Raw genomic sequence first — 18495 nt, 5'->3', positions numbered from 1 at the left:
CTATCTGCCAAGAAGGAATGAAAGGGGCTCCCTTCAGAGCCCATTAAACATCGCCCCTTCACTGGCTGAATGCATCACAGCTGAATGATGCATGCCATTCTCTACCTTCTCTGGGCCTGATCCAGCACCACTTAAGTCAATGGGAGTTTTGCCATTTACTCCGCTGAGAACAGAATTGGGGCCTATATTCCCTGCTTCCCAAGGCTAAGTGGTGGGAGACCAGCACTGGGAATCAAACCCACTTTTCCTGGTGGCCAGTGTAGAGTCTCCCAATTAGCCTGCTCTACTTTAGATTTAAAATAGAGTGTAATTTAGTGACAAGCCTCTTGGAGTTCTTCAGGCCATTTGCTCTGTCTTGCCGGCCATTCTGTTGCCACTGATTTTTAATGGTGCAAAAATGATCAGAGTTGTTGTTCTCCTCTTGCCTGATGCTAGGAGTACGTCAGTCCGTGTACTGAATCAGACATTGTTCCCATTGCTAGGAGGAGACGGTGAGTAATAAGGGAGGACCATTAGACTATATTAATACAGAAGAGTTCAGGGAGTAGTGAGTCCAATTTAACAGAATGTAATAGGGTCACCCTGGGATTCATTGTACTGAAACATCATTTTACACAGAGGATATATATATATTTTTATATATATATATTCATATATATATATATATATTCACACACGCGCACACACACAAAAAAGTCTTTGATAGGCTTTCTGGGTTCTAGCAAAAATAGTTGGCAGCTGCTATCTGTGAGACCAGAACAGGGCCTTTGTGCTGCCTGCAATGCCTGCTGCGAACTGTCTCTTAAGAGCAGATGCTTGTGTTTATCTGGCAGGTGGAGCTAGCTCCTGCCTGAGACAGGAATAACCTCCCATTGGAACACACACACAGCTCGTAGATTTTTTGCCTGGATCCGGTAGAGGAGTGGGATGCTAGAGGCAATCTAGGTAGTTTGATATTTGCAGCATTCAGCGTAATCTGAAGTGGGGTGTGGGGAGAGAGAGACAGAGAGAGAATTAGTGATGAGTTGTAATCTTTAATCGCTAAATAACATTCATTGCAAAACTGAGATGTGAGCAATAGAATTTTTCATGCAGATGGGTCCAGGGTGGAAGCAGCGGCAGCTGTAATTACACATTTTAAAAAATAAATCTAGCTTACTTCAAAAGGAAACATCATTTCAAAATGAGAAGTTGAAATGTTTCACTTAGAAAATGTTGAAACAAAATGTTTCCGCACTTTCAAAAAATATTTTTTTGGGGGGAGGGGGGGAAAGTATTTGCCAAGTTCAACCTGATTTTGCAGTTTCAGTTTACCCAAAAGTGCATTTTTTGGGGAAAATAAACTATTATTCTGAATTTTTCCACCCAATTCTAGTTTTTCCCTTTTTTTAACCCTCTTTTTTCCTTCTGGTAGTTAACTGATGTAGCTGCCTAACTTTTCCTGACACTATTCCCTCCAAAATCAAAACAGCCGGTTACAAAAGCTTTGCAGACCTATACAGGTGAATTAAGCTCCTCTCATTGCAAAATTCATGATCTAAGATTGAATTATGTTAGCCAAGTAAATCTCATTTTAAACTGACAACCAAACAGAGAATTTAGGAGTATAGTGCAATTTTACAGCTGCATAAATCTCCTAGTACAACAGATGCTATTATCCAAGCACTTTAAAAATAATGAATCAGCTGAGTATTCTCCATGCAAGGAATCTAGTTTGCACACAATGTGTTCAGTCACTGCTATCGTATCTGGGCCAGCTTCACCATTGTTTTTAAACCACTGTGTGAAAGGGGGCTGCTAAGTGGATGAGGCAGTTATAAATCTGCAGGTGACGGTTGGTTTTGGTTTAGGGTTCCTTTTCCATTTCCTACCTCTCCATCTTTTGATTCCAGCCTCAGCTCCGTCCTGCATGTGGCTTCCATGTTGCCAGCCTCTGCGTTAATTTCAATTCCCTTTGGAGCCTCCATCACCAAAGAGCGTGTGGGTGACTCAAGTCTGTAATGCAGTAAAGATGGGATTATATCACTAGCTGCACTTGGATGGTCAAGCTGAGCGTTTCTTCTCACCCCGCTCAGTTCCCCAATGCCTTGCACCTTAGGTACTCATTGAGGGCCCGATTCAAAGCCCACTGAGGTTAGTGGCAAGACTCCATGTACAAAGTGGGTATAAAACTTTACCATTCTAATGTGGTAGCATTTCGCACCTACTTTGCCCAGATGTAGATGAAGGAACAAGGTGCAAGGCACTGGAAATTCAGCTTCGCAGGCTGATCAGTTTGCTCGCTGTTCTCACAAGTTCAGACATCTGTTAAATAATCAATACCACAACCTGGGCATAATAGCAAAACGTTATCATTCTAATTCTTATCACTTGCATAGCACTTTGCATCCTCAAATCGCCATACACACATGAACAAGCCAATCCTCATGACATCTCTGTGAGGCAGGGAAGTGTTATGCTTATTTAAGTAATGGGAATACTGCAGTAGAAAGCTCTAAATGACTTGCCCGAGGCTGTGAACAAGGATTAGAAATCAGAAGGTCCTTGAAATGAAAACCCTTGGGGAAAGTTCAGCTGTTCGGAGCTAGGAAGAGATTAAGGGCTGCGTGTCCCCACTTGCCCAAACCCCACAGGGATGGGCGGGCCTAGTGCTTTAACCGCTCAATCGATGAAAGCTCCTGCAGGTTCAGAAGCATTCTAATCGCAGAAGGGAGCCCGCTGCCTTGCACAGTGGGTACAGGGCATACACTTCAGTCTTGCATGGTGCTCCAGGCTCTCTGGAGAACTGTGGTGAGGGGCCCCTCTCCTGCTCCTCAGGCTGCCGGCTTTCACCTGACTGCATGGCTCACTAAGGCTCTGTCTCCATTGATGCAAAGGTGGATCTTTTACAGCAAGCTAACAAACCGGTGCTAGTTATCTCACTGTAAAATCCTAGTGTTCAGTTAGAGAGCTAGGCGAGGTTGGCACTATCCCAGCCCACCCTAAGCCTGTGGTGGACCTTGCCTAGTTTTGCCCAGTAAAACTAAAGAGCTTTGTCTGAACTGTGTTTACACTGTGATAGCTACCATGGGTTAGTTACCTACAGTACAAATACACCTCTTTTGTCAGTGAAGCCATAGGCTCAGCAGTCTTCTTGTTGTTAGTTTCACCTGCCTCCCCAAGCGGGTGTGAAGGCACAGACATTAATGCTGCTGCAGTGCCAGGGAGAAAGCAACCCCAAATGGCTGTCCCCTGGCTCTGATTCACCCCAAAGCCCTGTGGAGCCCCCTCCCCGCCCAGCACTGCTGTTAACAAGGAGATGCTGCCACAGGCAGGTCTGCAAAAAAACCAGCTGCTCCTTCTTCCCAACAGGCTGGTCTGCTTTTCCACGGGTTCTTTCTGCTCTGGTGCTCCCTGCTATGCTGCCCTAAGGCAGTTACTATGTATGTAGTTCTGTTCCTGAAAAATGTGACTTTAAGCAAATCCAATTTCCTCATAAGAATTAATGTAAATGAGGGGGTTAGGTTCCGGGGAAATTTTTTTCACCAGACAAAAGACTATATATATATATATATATATATACACACACACGCACACACACAGAGTATAAGTTTTAAACAAGTAATTTAATACTGGTACACAGTGATGATAATTGTGAAGCTTGGTTGAGGTGGAGGAGTCAGAGGGTGGGATATTTCCCTTACTGCTAAATGATGAACTAGCAACTGGCTGAGCCCTCAAGGGTTAACTCTCTCACTCTGCAAGGCAGCAGGAATGGAGGGAGATACGCACATTTCCCCTTTAAGTACACTGCCTTGTTAATTAGATCAGCTTGCTGAGACCCCAACTACTGCAAGCTCCCTCCGTCCTGAGCCCTGGTGTGTCCCTCCTGCTCTATGGAAGATGTGGGGCGCAGGACCAGGGGGGAGGGGGACACTGCAGAAAAGGACCTAGGGGTTACAGTGGACGAGAAGCTGGATATGAGTCAGCAGTGTGCCCTTGTTGCCAAGAAGGCTAACGGCATTTTGGGCTGTATAAGTAGGAGCATTGCCAGCAGATCGAGGGACGTGATCATGCCCCTCTATTCGACATTGGTGAGGCCGCATCTGGAGTACTGTGTCCAGTTTTGGGCCCCACACTACAAGAAGGATGTGGAAAAACTGGAAAGAGTCCAGCGGAGGGCAACAAAAATGATCAGCAATGTAACAACAAAACAATGTTAACTGGGATGACTGTAGGTGAGGAGTTACTGTACTGCAATTAAACAGCTGCAACTGGCCCAGGTCACCCGACCCGGGCTTGCAGTACTGGGGCTCTGGGGCTGTTTAACTGCAGTGTAGATTTTCAGGCTCAGCCTGGTGCCCAGGCTCTGGGACCCTGGGATGAGGGAGAGTCCCAGAGCCCAGGCTCCAGCCTGAGCCTGAATGTCTAAAGTGCAATTAAACAGCCATGGGTATTTCATTACAGTGCAGACAGACCCCATGTCCTCTTAATCATTAGTAGAGACTGCGACCATCTTATTCCAGCTGCTCCGTGAACTGAGAGACATCCATTTAACTTTTTTTTTTAAATCAGACTTAAGCCAAAGATATCGGAGACCCTTAAATCTGTGTAAATGAATGTGAGTGATGTCATTACAAACTGTGACTCTTTCAGTGAAAAGAAGACTCTGCTTAACGAATACACGTTTGTATTTATATTTTGGTCTCTGGGTCCAATTCTCCTCTCGCACCCATTTGATATTATTGGGACCGTCCTGATATTGGGGGCTTTGTCTTATATATGCAGCTATACCCCCTCCCCCGAAAAAAAAGCATTCTGATTTTTCACACTTGCTCTCTAGTCACTCTGCCCTCAGAGGACTTTATGCTGGTGGAAGTGAGAAAAGAATCACCCTACTAATTTTTGGCACTCAGGATTGCAGGAGGTTTATTGTATGATTTATTTTAGATCTCCTGAATGAATCCCTCAGACACCTGTCTTTAAACCAGCAGCAGAAAATCTATGCAAAGCCAAGCAGGGCAGCTGGGGATTTATGCACAAGAAGGGGTCTGAGTAATGTTTACAGAATACTTTCATTTGAAGCACTCGTTTAAGACACACACTGCTTTCCTCTGAGTTAAAACCTTATTGAGTCTCCCAGAGCAGAACCAATTTGGAGGCTAATAACGATAGGAGATGATTTAGCGATGAGCGGATCATTCAGAATCAACATTTGTTTTCCGGGGTGGCTCTGTGGAGCTTTCTGTGGGATTCCAACCTGCCAGGCTGTGGGTAAGCCTGCACTTACAGCGGTGGAGACACTAGATCTCTTCATTGTTTGCTCTTGCGCTTCCGTTTTACATCCTAGTGACTGGCAGTTATGCCCTTTATTTTTTTTTCTTTTGCTTTTGTGCTGAGGGCTCTTGAGGGCCTGATCCTGATCCTACTTACCCCAGTGTGACGTGAGAGTGACTTCACTGAAGTTAATGCCGTTATCCTGGTGTAAAAGCAAGATTGGAAGCAGGCCTGGAGACTCTACTGCTTTTCCCAGACACCACTTCACTGGAGCTGCTTTTGCCCTAATGCAGGGGTTCTCCAACTGGGGGTTGCCAGGGGGTCGTGAACTGTCAGCTCAGTGGGGCTGACATCCCTGAGCCCCTATTAAATTAAATGAATCCCCCCATTTTTAATTATAAGGGGGGCTCACAGTCAGAGGCTTGCTGTGTGAAAGGGGTCACAATACAAAACGTTTGAAAACCACTGCCCTAAAGCATATGGGCTTAAAGGGCAACCCCCTTCCCGTTCTGCAAGACCTCTCCTCAAGGGCTTTCAGTGGGAATTAGGTGCCTACGGGGCCTCTGAAAATCCCACGAAGCACCTTCTGCATCTTTAGGTACCTAAATACTTTAAACATTCTGGCCCCTGGTCTCAGTTCCCCACCTGGGATAACAGTGCTTCCCGGCCGCTCAGGGATGTTGTGAGGATAAATACAGTAACAGGTGAGATGCACTCAGATACTGCAATAATGGGGCCCAGGTAAGTGCCATGGATAGAAGATGGGCGTGGGGATACACCAAGCTTTCTGCAAACAGCTGTTACCCTAATCAACAGTACTGTCGAGGTCTTGTTATGCAGAAACAGAACATACTCTGCCTGCATAGAAATGCACGCCAGCATGTATATCGGTGAACTCCATCCTTCTCTGTCTCACTCATGCTTAATGGGCAGTGCTAAATGTGCTACTGAAACCCCTTCATTCAAATTTATCTCTAAGATGTCTCAGCATTAAAAATGAACAGGTGGCGGCAGTTGTGCGTCTCTCAGCAAAGCCTTCTTATGTTGGTGCTGGAAACTGTGCAGCCGTCAATCAACGAGAGAGCAAAACTTTAAACGCTATCCCAGGGCTTGCTTTCAAACTCCAGCAGTAACTGATGGGAGGTCAGCATATCCGTTTGTTCTGTAGTTCCAGTGAAATTCGTTCTCCTGGAGCGGTCATTGCTTACCCAGATTTCTACTTTTCGTTTCCTTCATCATAAGCAGCCACATTAATCACTTCAGCAGCTTGGATCTTATTTTCTTCCCATATCCCCAGCATCCCCTACCGAATGAAGTGCTGCTTTTCTTACTATTATGAGCAACCTTCTGTATTCGGTGAGCAAGAAGAATTTGTTGCTGACGGTAAGGCCAGTTCTGCAGCAGTTGGAGGCTACCCTGCTACGGACCAGCAGTGCTTTTAATGCAATGGATGCTGTTCCCTAGAAGAATGCTTGATGTAACTACTGCCTGGGGAATGTACTGGCATGCGGGCAGGTGTTGGATAAATACAGTACCGGTGATTCGCTGACAGTGCAAGGGAAAGGTACTGCTCATCACTCTGAGCAACAAACTCCCTGTTACTGCTGAAACAAGGGAACTCGGACCTGTTATGTTCCAGACAGACACCAAGTTCAAGGGTGCAACTCTGCGGCACCTTTCCCCTCCTTATCACACAGAAGCCCCCCACCCAGTTGCACAGAGGGATCTGAGCAGGAAATCACCCAGAAAGATAATGGTGACAGCGAGAGCTTCCTTTTACTAGCACTCTCCCTTCCTCATCGGAGGGAGCTTCTGGGGAGAGCCCGGCTCCTGTAGAAACAGGGCCGTCACTGTGGATAGGGGATCCAGAAAGTGTTTGGAGGACCTAGCATGCGACTGGAATGAATTTTAGGGAATACATGTGGTTAAGGGGCAACCCCTGACCCATTCTTTGAGCCCTCTCCCCAAAAGAAATGAACCAGCAGAAACTCCATGGGTGGGAACGCAGTTTCCTGTTCCCTACATGTGACTTTCCTGCACAGGGAGCAATCCCAGCTCTCTATATGGAAAAAGGATCAATTTACTTTTAATAGGTCATCGGCCTATGATACAGTGCTGTAGCAACGTGAGTTCATTTAATTGAGAAAACTGAGGATTGAGACTAGCCCATGTATTAGTGAAGCTGTGGGTCATTATTTCCAATGGTTCTGACCAGCTACAAGACTTCATGCTGGGCATAAAATTAGCCAGTGTTAATATTGTACTTGCTTATGTCTCATACAATTGATAAATTATGCTAGTAAATAAATGGAGAGTCACATCCATTTGCCAGTAATGAACCAGTATTTTAGGATGAGAGTTTCTCTGTTTTGATTAGTTTGTTTCACTAAAAATCAATGGGATCACCCATTCATAATGACTTGTACCGTTACTTATGAGCTGTCTTCCAAAGGACCTATTTTTTCCCTTAAAAGAAAACACAAGATTTTTTCCATTGATTAGATTAGAAGTTGTTAGTTTTTGTTGAAACAGCAAGCAACCTATGGTTAATTTCAGTTTGTAGAAGGCCACATCTTTTTTTTTTCCCCTCCTAAATTGTATTGTTTTAGTTCTGCTGGGTAATGGCACAGAACAGGTAAAAGCATCCCAACTAAGGAATGGGGGTTAAGAGATCCTTCCATGGGACAAACTATGACTGACTGTGAGGAAGACTTCACAGACTCTTCCTTATGGAGTTTCCACCTAATTCTTGCAGCTAAAATGAGGCTAGGTGCAGGGTTTAGGCCCCACACTTCTCACCAGTATGGAAAAAGCAGCTGGTTCAGTCGAAACCTCACAACTTCCTAGAAGCTCAGGGCTGGGCCACTTCATTGGCTTCCGCCTCTGGCTGTCTAGCAGTGCCTCTGCATTGGTGATTCGTAAAAATGAAACTAACTAAAAACATAACACATATTTGGGATGGGGAGAGAGAAGGGAGGAGAGAGAAAAGATCCCAAGCTTAAATGGGGACAGAGACGGGGAAGAGTAAGTGATATTGGGACTGGAGAAGGTGGTTTGAAAGCTGACAGAGGGTGTGTATAAGGGAAGAAATTCTAGCAGTTTCTTATCCCTAATCATGATATTGTGACTTCCAGTGCATGTGAGTACAGTACTCAGCACAACACAAACATAGTAAGTACTTTAGAAGCTCACAGCTGACATCATGGCTAATAAAAACATTGATAAATGTTACTTTTTGCACGGCATTGATACAAATCTTGTTTTCAATTATGTTCTAATGAAATGCATCAATTACTGTATGAGTAGCGACGTGCGATTGTAATCTCATTCAGTAAAGATAAATGTTATATATGCAAGGTTTCTTGAACTACATTAATTGCTGATGTAAACAAAATAGATTATCTTTGCATTCAACAATATTATTGTAACATATTCTTCTGTTTGGCAGCATTAATCACCATTCAATTTCCAACAGTTATGCTGCAAATCCATTATGCAAGTGACAACTCAGATGCAGCTGCATTCTGAAGCAGGTTATTCTGTACTGTTTACTGAAGCTACATGTAATTCTTAGGGTAATCTGTAGAGGAGACTGCAAATGAAAATTCTTTCAGCTGTAATCTGCAAATCGTTGACTAATTTCTAGGAAAAACCCAGTGAAGGTTGCTAGTTTACCTCTCTATACATGCTAAAGGCTACACGTCTAATTATATTTGCTTGGAAGCATTAATATTGTGGAATAAGTCTAACTCAAACTGGGAAGGCTGCAAAAACTCTGCTACTTCTGTCCTGGGAGAGTGCAGAACCTAAAGGATTTTGTATCAAACTGAGCCAACAGAAAGAGACCAAGAATTGATAAAAGAATATGAATCTGCTCATGTGCTGAAAGTCACACATGTGCGTAGGTGCTTTGCTGGATTGGGGGCCTGCTGCACTTCTTAGGTGGTAAAAGGGATAAAACCTCATGTCTCAGACCACACCTGAGTTATGTACCAATACCTACTAATACATGGCCTGTCACGGCTTATTGCTCTGTTCAACATTTTCACTGTAGTCTCTTCACCCCGCTTGTCCAGCCATCTTTCCTACCCCAGCGTCCTCTAATTTTAGCCTTCCTTCTGTTCCCAACCGCTGACCTCTCCGTAGAGTGCGTATGGAACAAGGTGCCAGACTGTGGGTAAGTGCTGCCGCATCTGTCATAAATGTCAACCACTTCCCCCTGCTTCTGTGCCACTAAGTCAATCTCATTCCATGGTCTTCAATCTCACTTTAAAATCTTCCTTTTCTCTTTCACTCACCAGTGTCTTTCGCCACAGAGATGTCACAAACTGCAGATGCAAAGCAAAAGCAAAATGTATTTCATCCCAAGAAAGCATTATACATTTGCTGCTGTTTTTGCTAACTTTAGCTTAATGTTGATGGAGTCAATTTTATGTTATTTCTTACCTTGAATTTCAGCCACTGTTTCTACTGTACTTTCCCCAAGCATAGCTTATGTTAAAATAAAACTCTCCTGACCTGGGAAACAACTTAAACTACTGCAGAGTAAATATATGAGAGAAGTGGTAATTGCCTGGCAGTTAACAGTTATAAACTATTATAACACAGGTTATAAATCATGATTAGAATAATGCTTAGTTGAAATTGATCTAAGGCCTGGGCGGTTCTAAACTAATGAGAGACTGGATTCGCATCCTGCTAGCAGGAACACGCCCCATGTGCACTAATGAGCTGGAGGAGCCCTTTGCTGGCTGTGCTAGGCAGGAGGGTCTCCGCTTTCGTTTTTAAAAAGAGGAAACCTTTTATTAAACCTATTCTGGCGACCCACGAGGACCTGCCCTATTTTGAGTGACGCCTCATCCACCCCTCACCGTAGGGATGAAGTTCTTTATATATAGTTCATGTTATGTCCCCAAACCTAAATACGTCATGATTTTTATCCTCTAGGCACAGTTTACACATTCATAATGTTGCAGTAACTTACTCAGAGTGACCATAAAGTGCTACAAGCAGCAGAGTATACAGAAACAGAAGTGTACAGAATTTACTTCCACAGCCCTCCTTGTGATGGACTAATACACTGTGTTAGGGGAATTGCTGAAAAAGATGGAATCATGCAAAGTTGTCCAAAATGTTTTAGGGTTTTTTGAAATTTTTAATAACCTCTAGGGTGGTTTACATGAAGGCATATACCGACACTAATCAAGATCAGACAGAAGATACCAAATGTAGCTAGGGAGGATATACTTTGAAAAACTACTGAGATATAGTTTTATTGTAAACTGGAGGACTGGTAGAAGGGTAGAGATTGTCTGAGAAAGAAAGTATGAAATTAATGTTTAACCAAGAGGAGATATGGATGTGAAAATTAAAATCATCTGGATAATTAAAAATCTTGATTGTAAATCAAGGAAGAAAGGAAATTCCCATAGAAACTGGGAGATCAGTCTAAAGTGATGTGTGATACATACTGATGTTCAAATGGATGGGAAGGGATTTCCGAGCCAGAGTGACTTTGTTGATGTTGTTTTTAAATGTAAGGATGATGGCAATTCCACTTCCTCTTTTCCCAGTGGAATGTCTGCACATTGGTCTTGTTTAGAATCCCTGCTGCGCTTCATGGACCTGAGCAGAGACTTTAAAAGAGAGATTAGTTCCATTCTGTGGGGTTAATTCTGTCTGTCTTAAAGCTCTAACAGCCACATTTTGCACTGCAGTTTCATCAGAAATATTGGGGAGCCTTTATTTCGCAGGCCCCAGCTGGAGCAGTGAGAGGAGGCCGACTCTCACGGCCCAAAACCTCAGCTGGTGTAACTCAGTTAACTCTGACTGAGCTATGCCACTTTACACCAGCTAAGGATCTGGCCCCAAGTCTTTACCGGCTGACAAAACAGCAGTTTTGAGAACAGAGGAAGATGATGCAAGATACCATAGCAATTCCCCACGGGACAGAGAGGGAGGGCTTGGAGAGAAAACCGAGCCAGGTTATAAATCGCAAAAGGTACCGTGTGACACAACAGGAGCGCACAGTAAGAGGAATCCCTGCTCTGGAGATCCTACGAGCTGGGAATGGAAGTGTGGACTGCTGGCACGTGTAGATTTGACAGATGCTAACTGACATTGACACATAGCAAGTACAATAATAGCTGCCAACTAAACTGCAGCCGTGTCATTGATACTGCTGTACAGAAGTTAAGAGCCTGTAAGTGTTCTGATTATAATTCCTTATCGTCAAATGTCTCTAACTTGGACTAAAATTGTAGTCCAGGCCAAAATTTGTCATGGAAAGTCTCAGCCTCCCGGTTATTTTGTGTGTGCGCTAATCAAAAGACTTGATGCTGTGACCTGCTCTGCCCCCTCAACTCCCACTGACTTCAGTTACTGTGTGTTTTTACAGACGCCACTGTTTTGCTACTTTATTTTCCCATATGCTCTCAGAATCACACACTGTACTTGCTGTCTTCACTTACCAATGACTTATTTTGGTTAAGGGTCGCTGAATAGTTCCTGTCCAGCTTATCTATTGTACCTTGTTAATACACATTAAAAAAAATTCACCCTTTCTGGTATGTGAGTGCATTGATTTCACACATTAAGAAAATCAATTTATTCAATGCTACGTTACCACACCAAACCCCAAAGGCAGTCTTAGAAAGAAAGGTCGGGCTGTGGCTAATCGAACTTGGAAAGCTTTTCACTGAAAAGTGTAAATGGGAACAGACCATGTCAGCCTGAATTCGGGAAGAAGCTGCTGTGGCTGGGTATTATTTTTGTGGGATGTTGTCAAGCTAGGAAGGAAATAAAGGAGGGTACAACACATTCTAGATCTTAAATGCCCCCCCCACCCCTCATTCACAACAAGCTGTATCATGGTACAGCAGAAGTGAGTACATCACAATGGGTACTGCAGACCCAACGGGGAGGCAACACATTTCATCTCAGCTCTGAGAACATATAATGGGTGTGAGGAGGATAGCACTAAATAGCACTCTCCAAGTGGGCTTGTCCTTCTAGAACCTGGGAGAAATTCACCCCTGTGCGAAGGCACCACACACAGATTCCGTGCTACTTAAATTCCACTTAAGTCTTATTTTGAGGCTGGCTTTGTGTGAGCATTTTGTGTTAGGGTGAATTGCACTCGCTATCCCTCGTTACAGGTGAATTGCGGTGACTGAGCCATCCATGGCAGAATGGTCCTGGGTATATCATGCAGAATACCCTGGTTTCAACTTGGAAGCACCTCTACGTGATCGCCAAGGATTGGCCTAGTACGCTAACTCGGGCCAATCTACTATTGTTTTATTATTTTCTAGTCCCTTTCCATGGTGGAATACATGATGCATCTTCCACGTTTGTCATACAGTTCCTTGTTTGGGCGCGCCAAGTAATCTTGCTGACCAGACTAGAATTTTGTTGTTTATAGAGTTATTTATACTCAACGTCCCAAAGTAGAGCTGGTGGGTGACATTTTTCTAGGAAAAAGTGTTTTTTGCCCAAAAAGTGCAGATTTGGGTCAACTGAAACAATCAGCAAATTCAGGTCAATTTGTGGACATGGTTTTGGCTGGGGGGAAAAAAATCAAAACAAAATTTTTCAACTTTTTATTTTGGAATTTTCATCCATTTTGTTTATAAAACATCAAAAAAACCAAAACCACTTAAAATCAAAATAAAACCTTTTTGACATTTCGTTTTGCCAAAAAAATTGAAACCTTTTTTGTTTCAGATCACTCACCAATGATTTCCCCCCAATTTTAGGGTTTGGTCACCATACAGAAAAAACAGTTATTCGCAAAGCTCTAACCCAAATAATCCAGTCCTTTCGAAGTACTGAATTAAATGCTAGATGTGTAGTGCTTAGCAAATACAGCAGCCATTAGCCACAACCGTCTGCATGCAGACTTCAACATCAGAACTGTTGCATCAGGAGAGGGAATGTTGACCCAAATAACCAGGTTCTCTTTTTGAAAACAATCATGGATTTTTAGTTGCCATTTGGACAGATGCAATGGAGGAGGTACAGGGTGTAGCTAGAGCTGTGTTGGTCCCAGGATATTAGAGACATGAGATGGGTGAGGTAATACCTTTTATATTACCTCATCCACCTTGCCTCACAGAGGAGAGTCATTTAAGTTAAAATCTCATGTGGATGATACAGAACAGTGATTTTTCAACCTTTTTTCATTTGGGGACCTTGAAAGAATTTCAAATGGAAGTGTGGACCCCTTTGGAAATCAGTCTGCAGACCCTGGGTTGAAAACCAGTTCTATGGTGGTAACAACCTTTTGCGGGCCCCTTAGATATAGTCTGCGGACCCCCAGGGGTCTGTGGCCGCAGGTTGAAAACCACTGATCTAGAATTTCAAAGTACTGTATAATATTTCTGGGACAGTGTTTGTACTTTTCATTTTCTTCTGTTTTGTTACTTTTAAAGAGATGACAATTAATAAGAAATCACGAACAAGAAGCAAAGAGATACCAAAACCAGAATGGAGAAAATAGTCTTCTGAAAGCGTAGAAATTTTAGGCTGCAAAACCGTTACAGAAAAGGGCTGTGTGTGACTGTGCATGTACCACATGTTTGGGGGTGATATCCATATAGCAAATTGGAAAACTTGATTTGAAGAGCTTATTTAGCATGACCAAACGCCTACAGCCTGATGGCTATTTCTGCAAATGCACTTACAGACCTTACAGCGCAGGGATACTCCTGTGGTGTATATACACTGACTGCATAGTCCGTTTATAACGATAGCACTGAATTAAATCTGTATGAACAATCTTACTCATTTTGACCTTAGATTTTTTGTCCCCCTCTTAATTAACTTCAGTAATGAGCCAAGCACCATCTAGTACCATGAGCGACCAGATCTTTTGTTAGAGGCCTGTTGCTTATTTCATGCAACTTTACGAAAATGAAGGTTGAATTGTTATTTGCTAAATGTCAATTTTTACACTTCACTGGACCTTTTCTGAAGCTTGTCAAGAATGAATCTGTAGGAGTGAAGTCACTTTTTTACCTCTGATCAGAAATGTACAGAGGCTATAACAGCTTTTCAGTTAATTTTCATTTTTATGCAGAAGAAAATGCCATGTTCTAACCATACTGCACTTAGGCTTGCCACAATTTTATTTCTATTTTTTCATTATTTTGACAGATAATCTAGATGTCTATTTTTAAGCATTTTTTCAATTTTTGTCCATTTAAATTTTCACAGCTGCAGGAAATGATCAGTGGAGGGCAGACAATTATTTAATGACAGCAGGTGTTGAGATTCAAAAAGTTCAAGTTTTATAACTCTTAAAACACAAATTGTCACCATCCCATCAAAATAAACAAATTAAATATCTTTAAATCAAATTCTAGTAAGTTCTCAAGCAGCATTTTTCTTACTTTGCCAATATGTACATTTTGATTATTTATAGATGAGAAATATTGTTGTCAGTTTGTGTGTGTACAGTGAAATAAGCTTTTATCAACATTTACCAATAAAAATCTAATCCTTATAAGCCTCGCTATACTGCACAAAGGGTCTGTAACTGCATCCATTCTGTAACTTAAAGGACACATTTTCATGGAAGAAAATGTCGTTTGCTATCCATACTATACTTCACAAAAGGGTTATTTGGGTGTAATTGTGGTTAGAATTTAGCTCAAAATTCATTTTATAAAACAAAAATATGTTAAAGAAAAATCTCAATATTCTTATATAATTTTTAAAAATCTATTTTACAGGCCAAGTGAATTAGACCATCAAATTGCCTATCTTCCAATGACACATGCAGGTTCTATGACTGCATATTGAAACAGAGACCCTGATAAAATGTAAAACAATTCAGTGTTGAAAACAGTAGCTATGAGCTAGGGAAATCAAACTTGTTTTTTCTGATCATCAACCCAGTTAACTATCATGGGTTTGTCAATTCTTCTCAGATTTTAACTGTACTGTATTTTTGGAGTTATTGTGGAAATAAGGAAAGATACAGAGAAAAATCAGATGGCAAAATAAGGTAGATAATGCAGCAGAGAAGAAAACAGAGGGATTTTGAGGATCAATGAAGCCAACAAAGGGATACAAAAAAACATGTCTATAAGGGACCCTGATTGGACTAACTTGGCTTTATTTTTACATGCACTCACTCTTGAATAAACTGTGCTTTTTTAAAGTATAAGAAAATCCATTCTCCAGCTCCAATAACTTCTGATAACATAAAAAACATTGTGTAATATTCACCAGTTTCTCCAGCTCCATGTTGTTCTCCCAGACCTCCCTATTCAAGCAAAGCCATTTTTTGGTTTCTAAAGAGCTCCATTCAGTGATTTCTCAGCGGGTAGTGAAATGATGCAATTAAAGCAGCTAATGGGCAGGGGGCCGGGCACACTGAGGTGACCACGGGCAGTGGGTAGCATAGGCAGGAGGAGGCTGTGCCTCTCCCAACAGCCTGGCGTGACCTCCGTCCACAGGCCTCCTCCTGCCTGCTTTCTGTGCTTCTGTGGCCCAGAGGCTGGGGCAGGCAGGGTGGAGCCAGTGCACACAAGGCCTGAGGCTGGGGGTGTTGGAGAGGTGGGGTCTCGCGCAGCGGGGGAGGGAAGCCTCCCCCGATGTCTCATTTACCCGCCACCCATGAAAGTGATGTAAAAAAAAATGGAACTGGTGTCACTACGTTCCAGCAACTCTCAGGGTACGTCTACCCTACCCGCTGGATTGGCGGGTAGCAATCGGTCTATCGGGGATCGATTTGTTGCGTGTAGTGTCGAGGCAATAAATCGATTCCCCGATCACTCTCCCATCGACTGCCGAACACCAGCTCGGTGAGAGGCAGAAGCAAAGTCGACTGGGGAGCCGCAGCGCCATGAGGACGTGAAGTAAGTAATTTTAATTCCATCTAAAATATGTCGACGTCAGCTATGCTATTCTCGTAGCTGAAGTTGCATATCTTAGATCGATTTTCCCCCCTCCCAGTGTAGACCAGGCAGTGAGAGAAGCACAACTGCCAGCATGGGGCTTTGGCTAGGTTTCCATTTTACTTGTATTTTAAAAAACAACCAATCAGATAAGAAGGATGGTCATGTAGTTAAGGAACTGGCAAGCTGAGTTTAATTCCCTGTGTGACTGTGGGCACACTGATTAATCTCTCCCTCTGTAAAATGGGTTGATAATAATGCTTCCTTTCTCCTATGCTTTGTCTTCTTGTCTTGAATGTTGTGTGTGTCTTTTATATATTTATCCACATCACAGAGCAACTGAATGATTTGGCACCAGTCTCTGTTTGCTGGAGGATTGGGAAGATTGGCCAGAGAGGTGGCAGATTACGTTTGTGATGCTTCCAGCCCCGCTGCCGGCCTCAAGCCCCATCAATGACTTATTTTCATGAGCAGGGAGATGTGACCAAAAAGAAAAATAATTAAATAGTTCAAAGCCTGCTGGGTGCCAGCTGGACAGAGGAGGGGGAGCTGGTTCAGTCATACTTTCTACAACGCTCATGACCTTCCCCCACAGTGGGCAATGCTCAGCACTTATATCCTTCAACGACATAGATGCAGGAGAATTCAGTCTGTAACAACTGTTAGGAATAGCCAGTTTGTGACTTACACCCTGTGTTGAGGGAATCAGGAAATGCCGTAGCGCTCGGACTCCCAAGAGGCATTCTCACCCACTCAGCCAGAATTCTACCTGGGGCTCTGGAGTGGCACACAGTGGGAGCCGGTGCTCGTCCACCTTTTCTATCCCAATGCCCTCATCCTTTTTCTCCTGGTGTTCTTTGGGGTGGCTGCTGCTCACAGGCACAAGAGCCTGGGAAGGACTGCCGTTGTGGTGTGCTCCTGTTCTGCCCTCTCCCCCCAACCCTTGGGCAGAAAGAGGTGAATTGACTGTTGTGTGTTCTCTAGTCAGGACCCTAAATACCTGACTAGAGAACACACAACAGACCCGATATCATTGTTAGGCTTGAATGAAGATATAGCAGACAAAACAGGTATACCAACCTGACTGAAGTCAGGCTAACAGAGGTTTCTGGGTAAACCCAGAGTGGAAAAATACTGAGAAGCAGCATTGTCTCACAAAGCCCTGGAAAAAGTGAGATAAACCAGGAGTTGCATTCCTGGCATAGTACCAGCAGTGCAGTGTTAAGAACAGTGTTTGAAGAACTGATAAGAAACTTTAGCATCCCACAGTTCAGATTCTAACTCCCTGGTTGAGTGATAGGTTTGTTTAAAACTCCCCTGTATTCCTAACTTTTGGTGCTTGTTAAGATATTATTAAATAATCTGTAGTTGTAGACATAAAGTCTAGGCATGTGTGTATATTAAAAGTGTCTAGTTTCAAGTTGTTAGACAAAGGGGGGTGGGTTGCTCAAGTGAGTGATGTATGACGTAATAAAACTGTCTATATAGGCTAATCCTAAGCTGTAAAGAGGTGCTGGTTCTCACTGGAGACAAGCTGCTCTTTGTCAATGCGTGCACTTGTCAATAAAGGGCTTTTGATCGGACCTTGCTGGTGTTGCCTGTCTCTCTGTGATCAGACAACTAACTTCGCTGTCGGGGTTAGAGTCCCTGACATCATCAAGACAAAATGGCCATGTGCCTCCCATTCAGGGACGGTGCCGTTCCACACTGCCACCATTGCAGAGCTGTACTGATGTGGTACTTTGGAGCCCCGAGTCAGTAACCCACAATGGAACTGAACGGGAAGGAAGCTGTAAGGGTGTGCAGGTGCAGATGCAAGCCGTACTGACTTCAGGGGGAGAGCAGGACTATGAGCGGCCACACTGCATATTGTAACTGGGATTGGAATCTAGTCTTCAGAGTCAACCTGAATCCTTCCTTTGGCTGGTGCCCTCCACTCCTCCACAAATCAGTGGAGAAATACTGCAAGAGAAAACTTAAGGAGGGTTATGTTTAGAACCAGCCAGAAAACACACATTTCCATCCTGTGAACAACACTGAGATTTTGGGGTGGGAAAAATTGTCCTGAATCAGGAAGAACAGGCTTTTTTTTTTTCATAAAGCAAAATTCCAAAATTTATTTTGGGTCAACTGAAATATTTACACTACCTCAGAATCTGGCAGAGGGCTGGACATTAGGAAAAACCAGACAGGTTGGCTTACCTCAGTGTTAGTGTAAGTTTGGGTAGTGATTGCCCTGGCTATGGAGGAACCCAGCATAACAGAACTGGTATAAGAGCTAGCTAAGTCTTTTTGCAGGTGGTTTCTCTAGGAACAGTGCAGTGCTAGAAGCCAA

At 43.3% G+C, this 18495-nt stretch overlaps 1 protein-coding gene across 20 annotated transcripts in view; it reads right to left on the bottom strand.

Moving 5' to 3' along the window:
* Positions 1-683: 683 nt before the first annotated feature.
* Positions 684-18495, bottom strand: part of SGCD (sarcoglycan delta) — a 477745-nt gene continuing 459933 nt past the window's right edge. For all 20 annotated transcript variants that reach the window (XM_045026061.1, XM_045026053.1, XM_045026056.1 and 17 more), the window contains 2 exons: positions 1872-1995; positions 684-976 (listed from right to left, as the gene is read on the bottom strand). In XM_045026061.1, coding sequence (XP_044881996.1) covers positions 803-976; positions 1872-1995 — 298 coding nt within the window. In that variant the 3' untranslated portion in view covers positions 684-802. The remainder of the gene's footprint in view (positions 977-1871; positions 1996-18495) is intronic.

The sequence above is a fragment of the Mauremys mutica genome, chromosome 8 (assembly GCF_020497125.1).
Source record: "Mauremys mutica isolate MM-2020 ecotype Southern chromosome 8, ASM2049712v1, whole genome shotgun sequence".
Lineage (NCBI taxonomy): Eukaryota > Metazoa > Chordata > Testudines > Geoemydidae > Mauremys > Mauremys mutica.
This window is presented reverse-complemented; position numbering and strand designations above follow the sequence as displayed.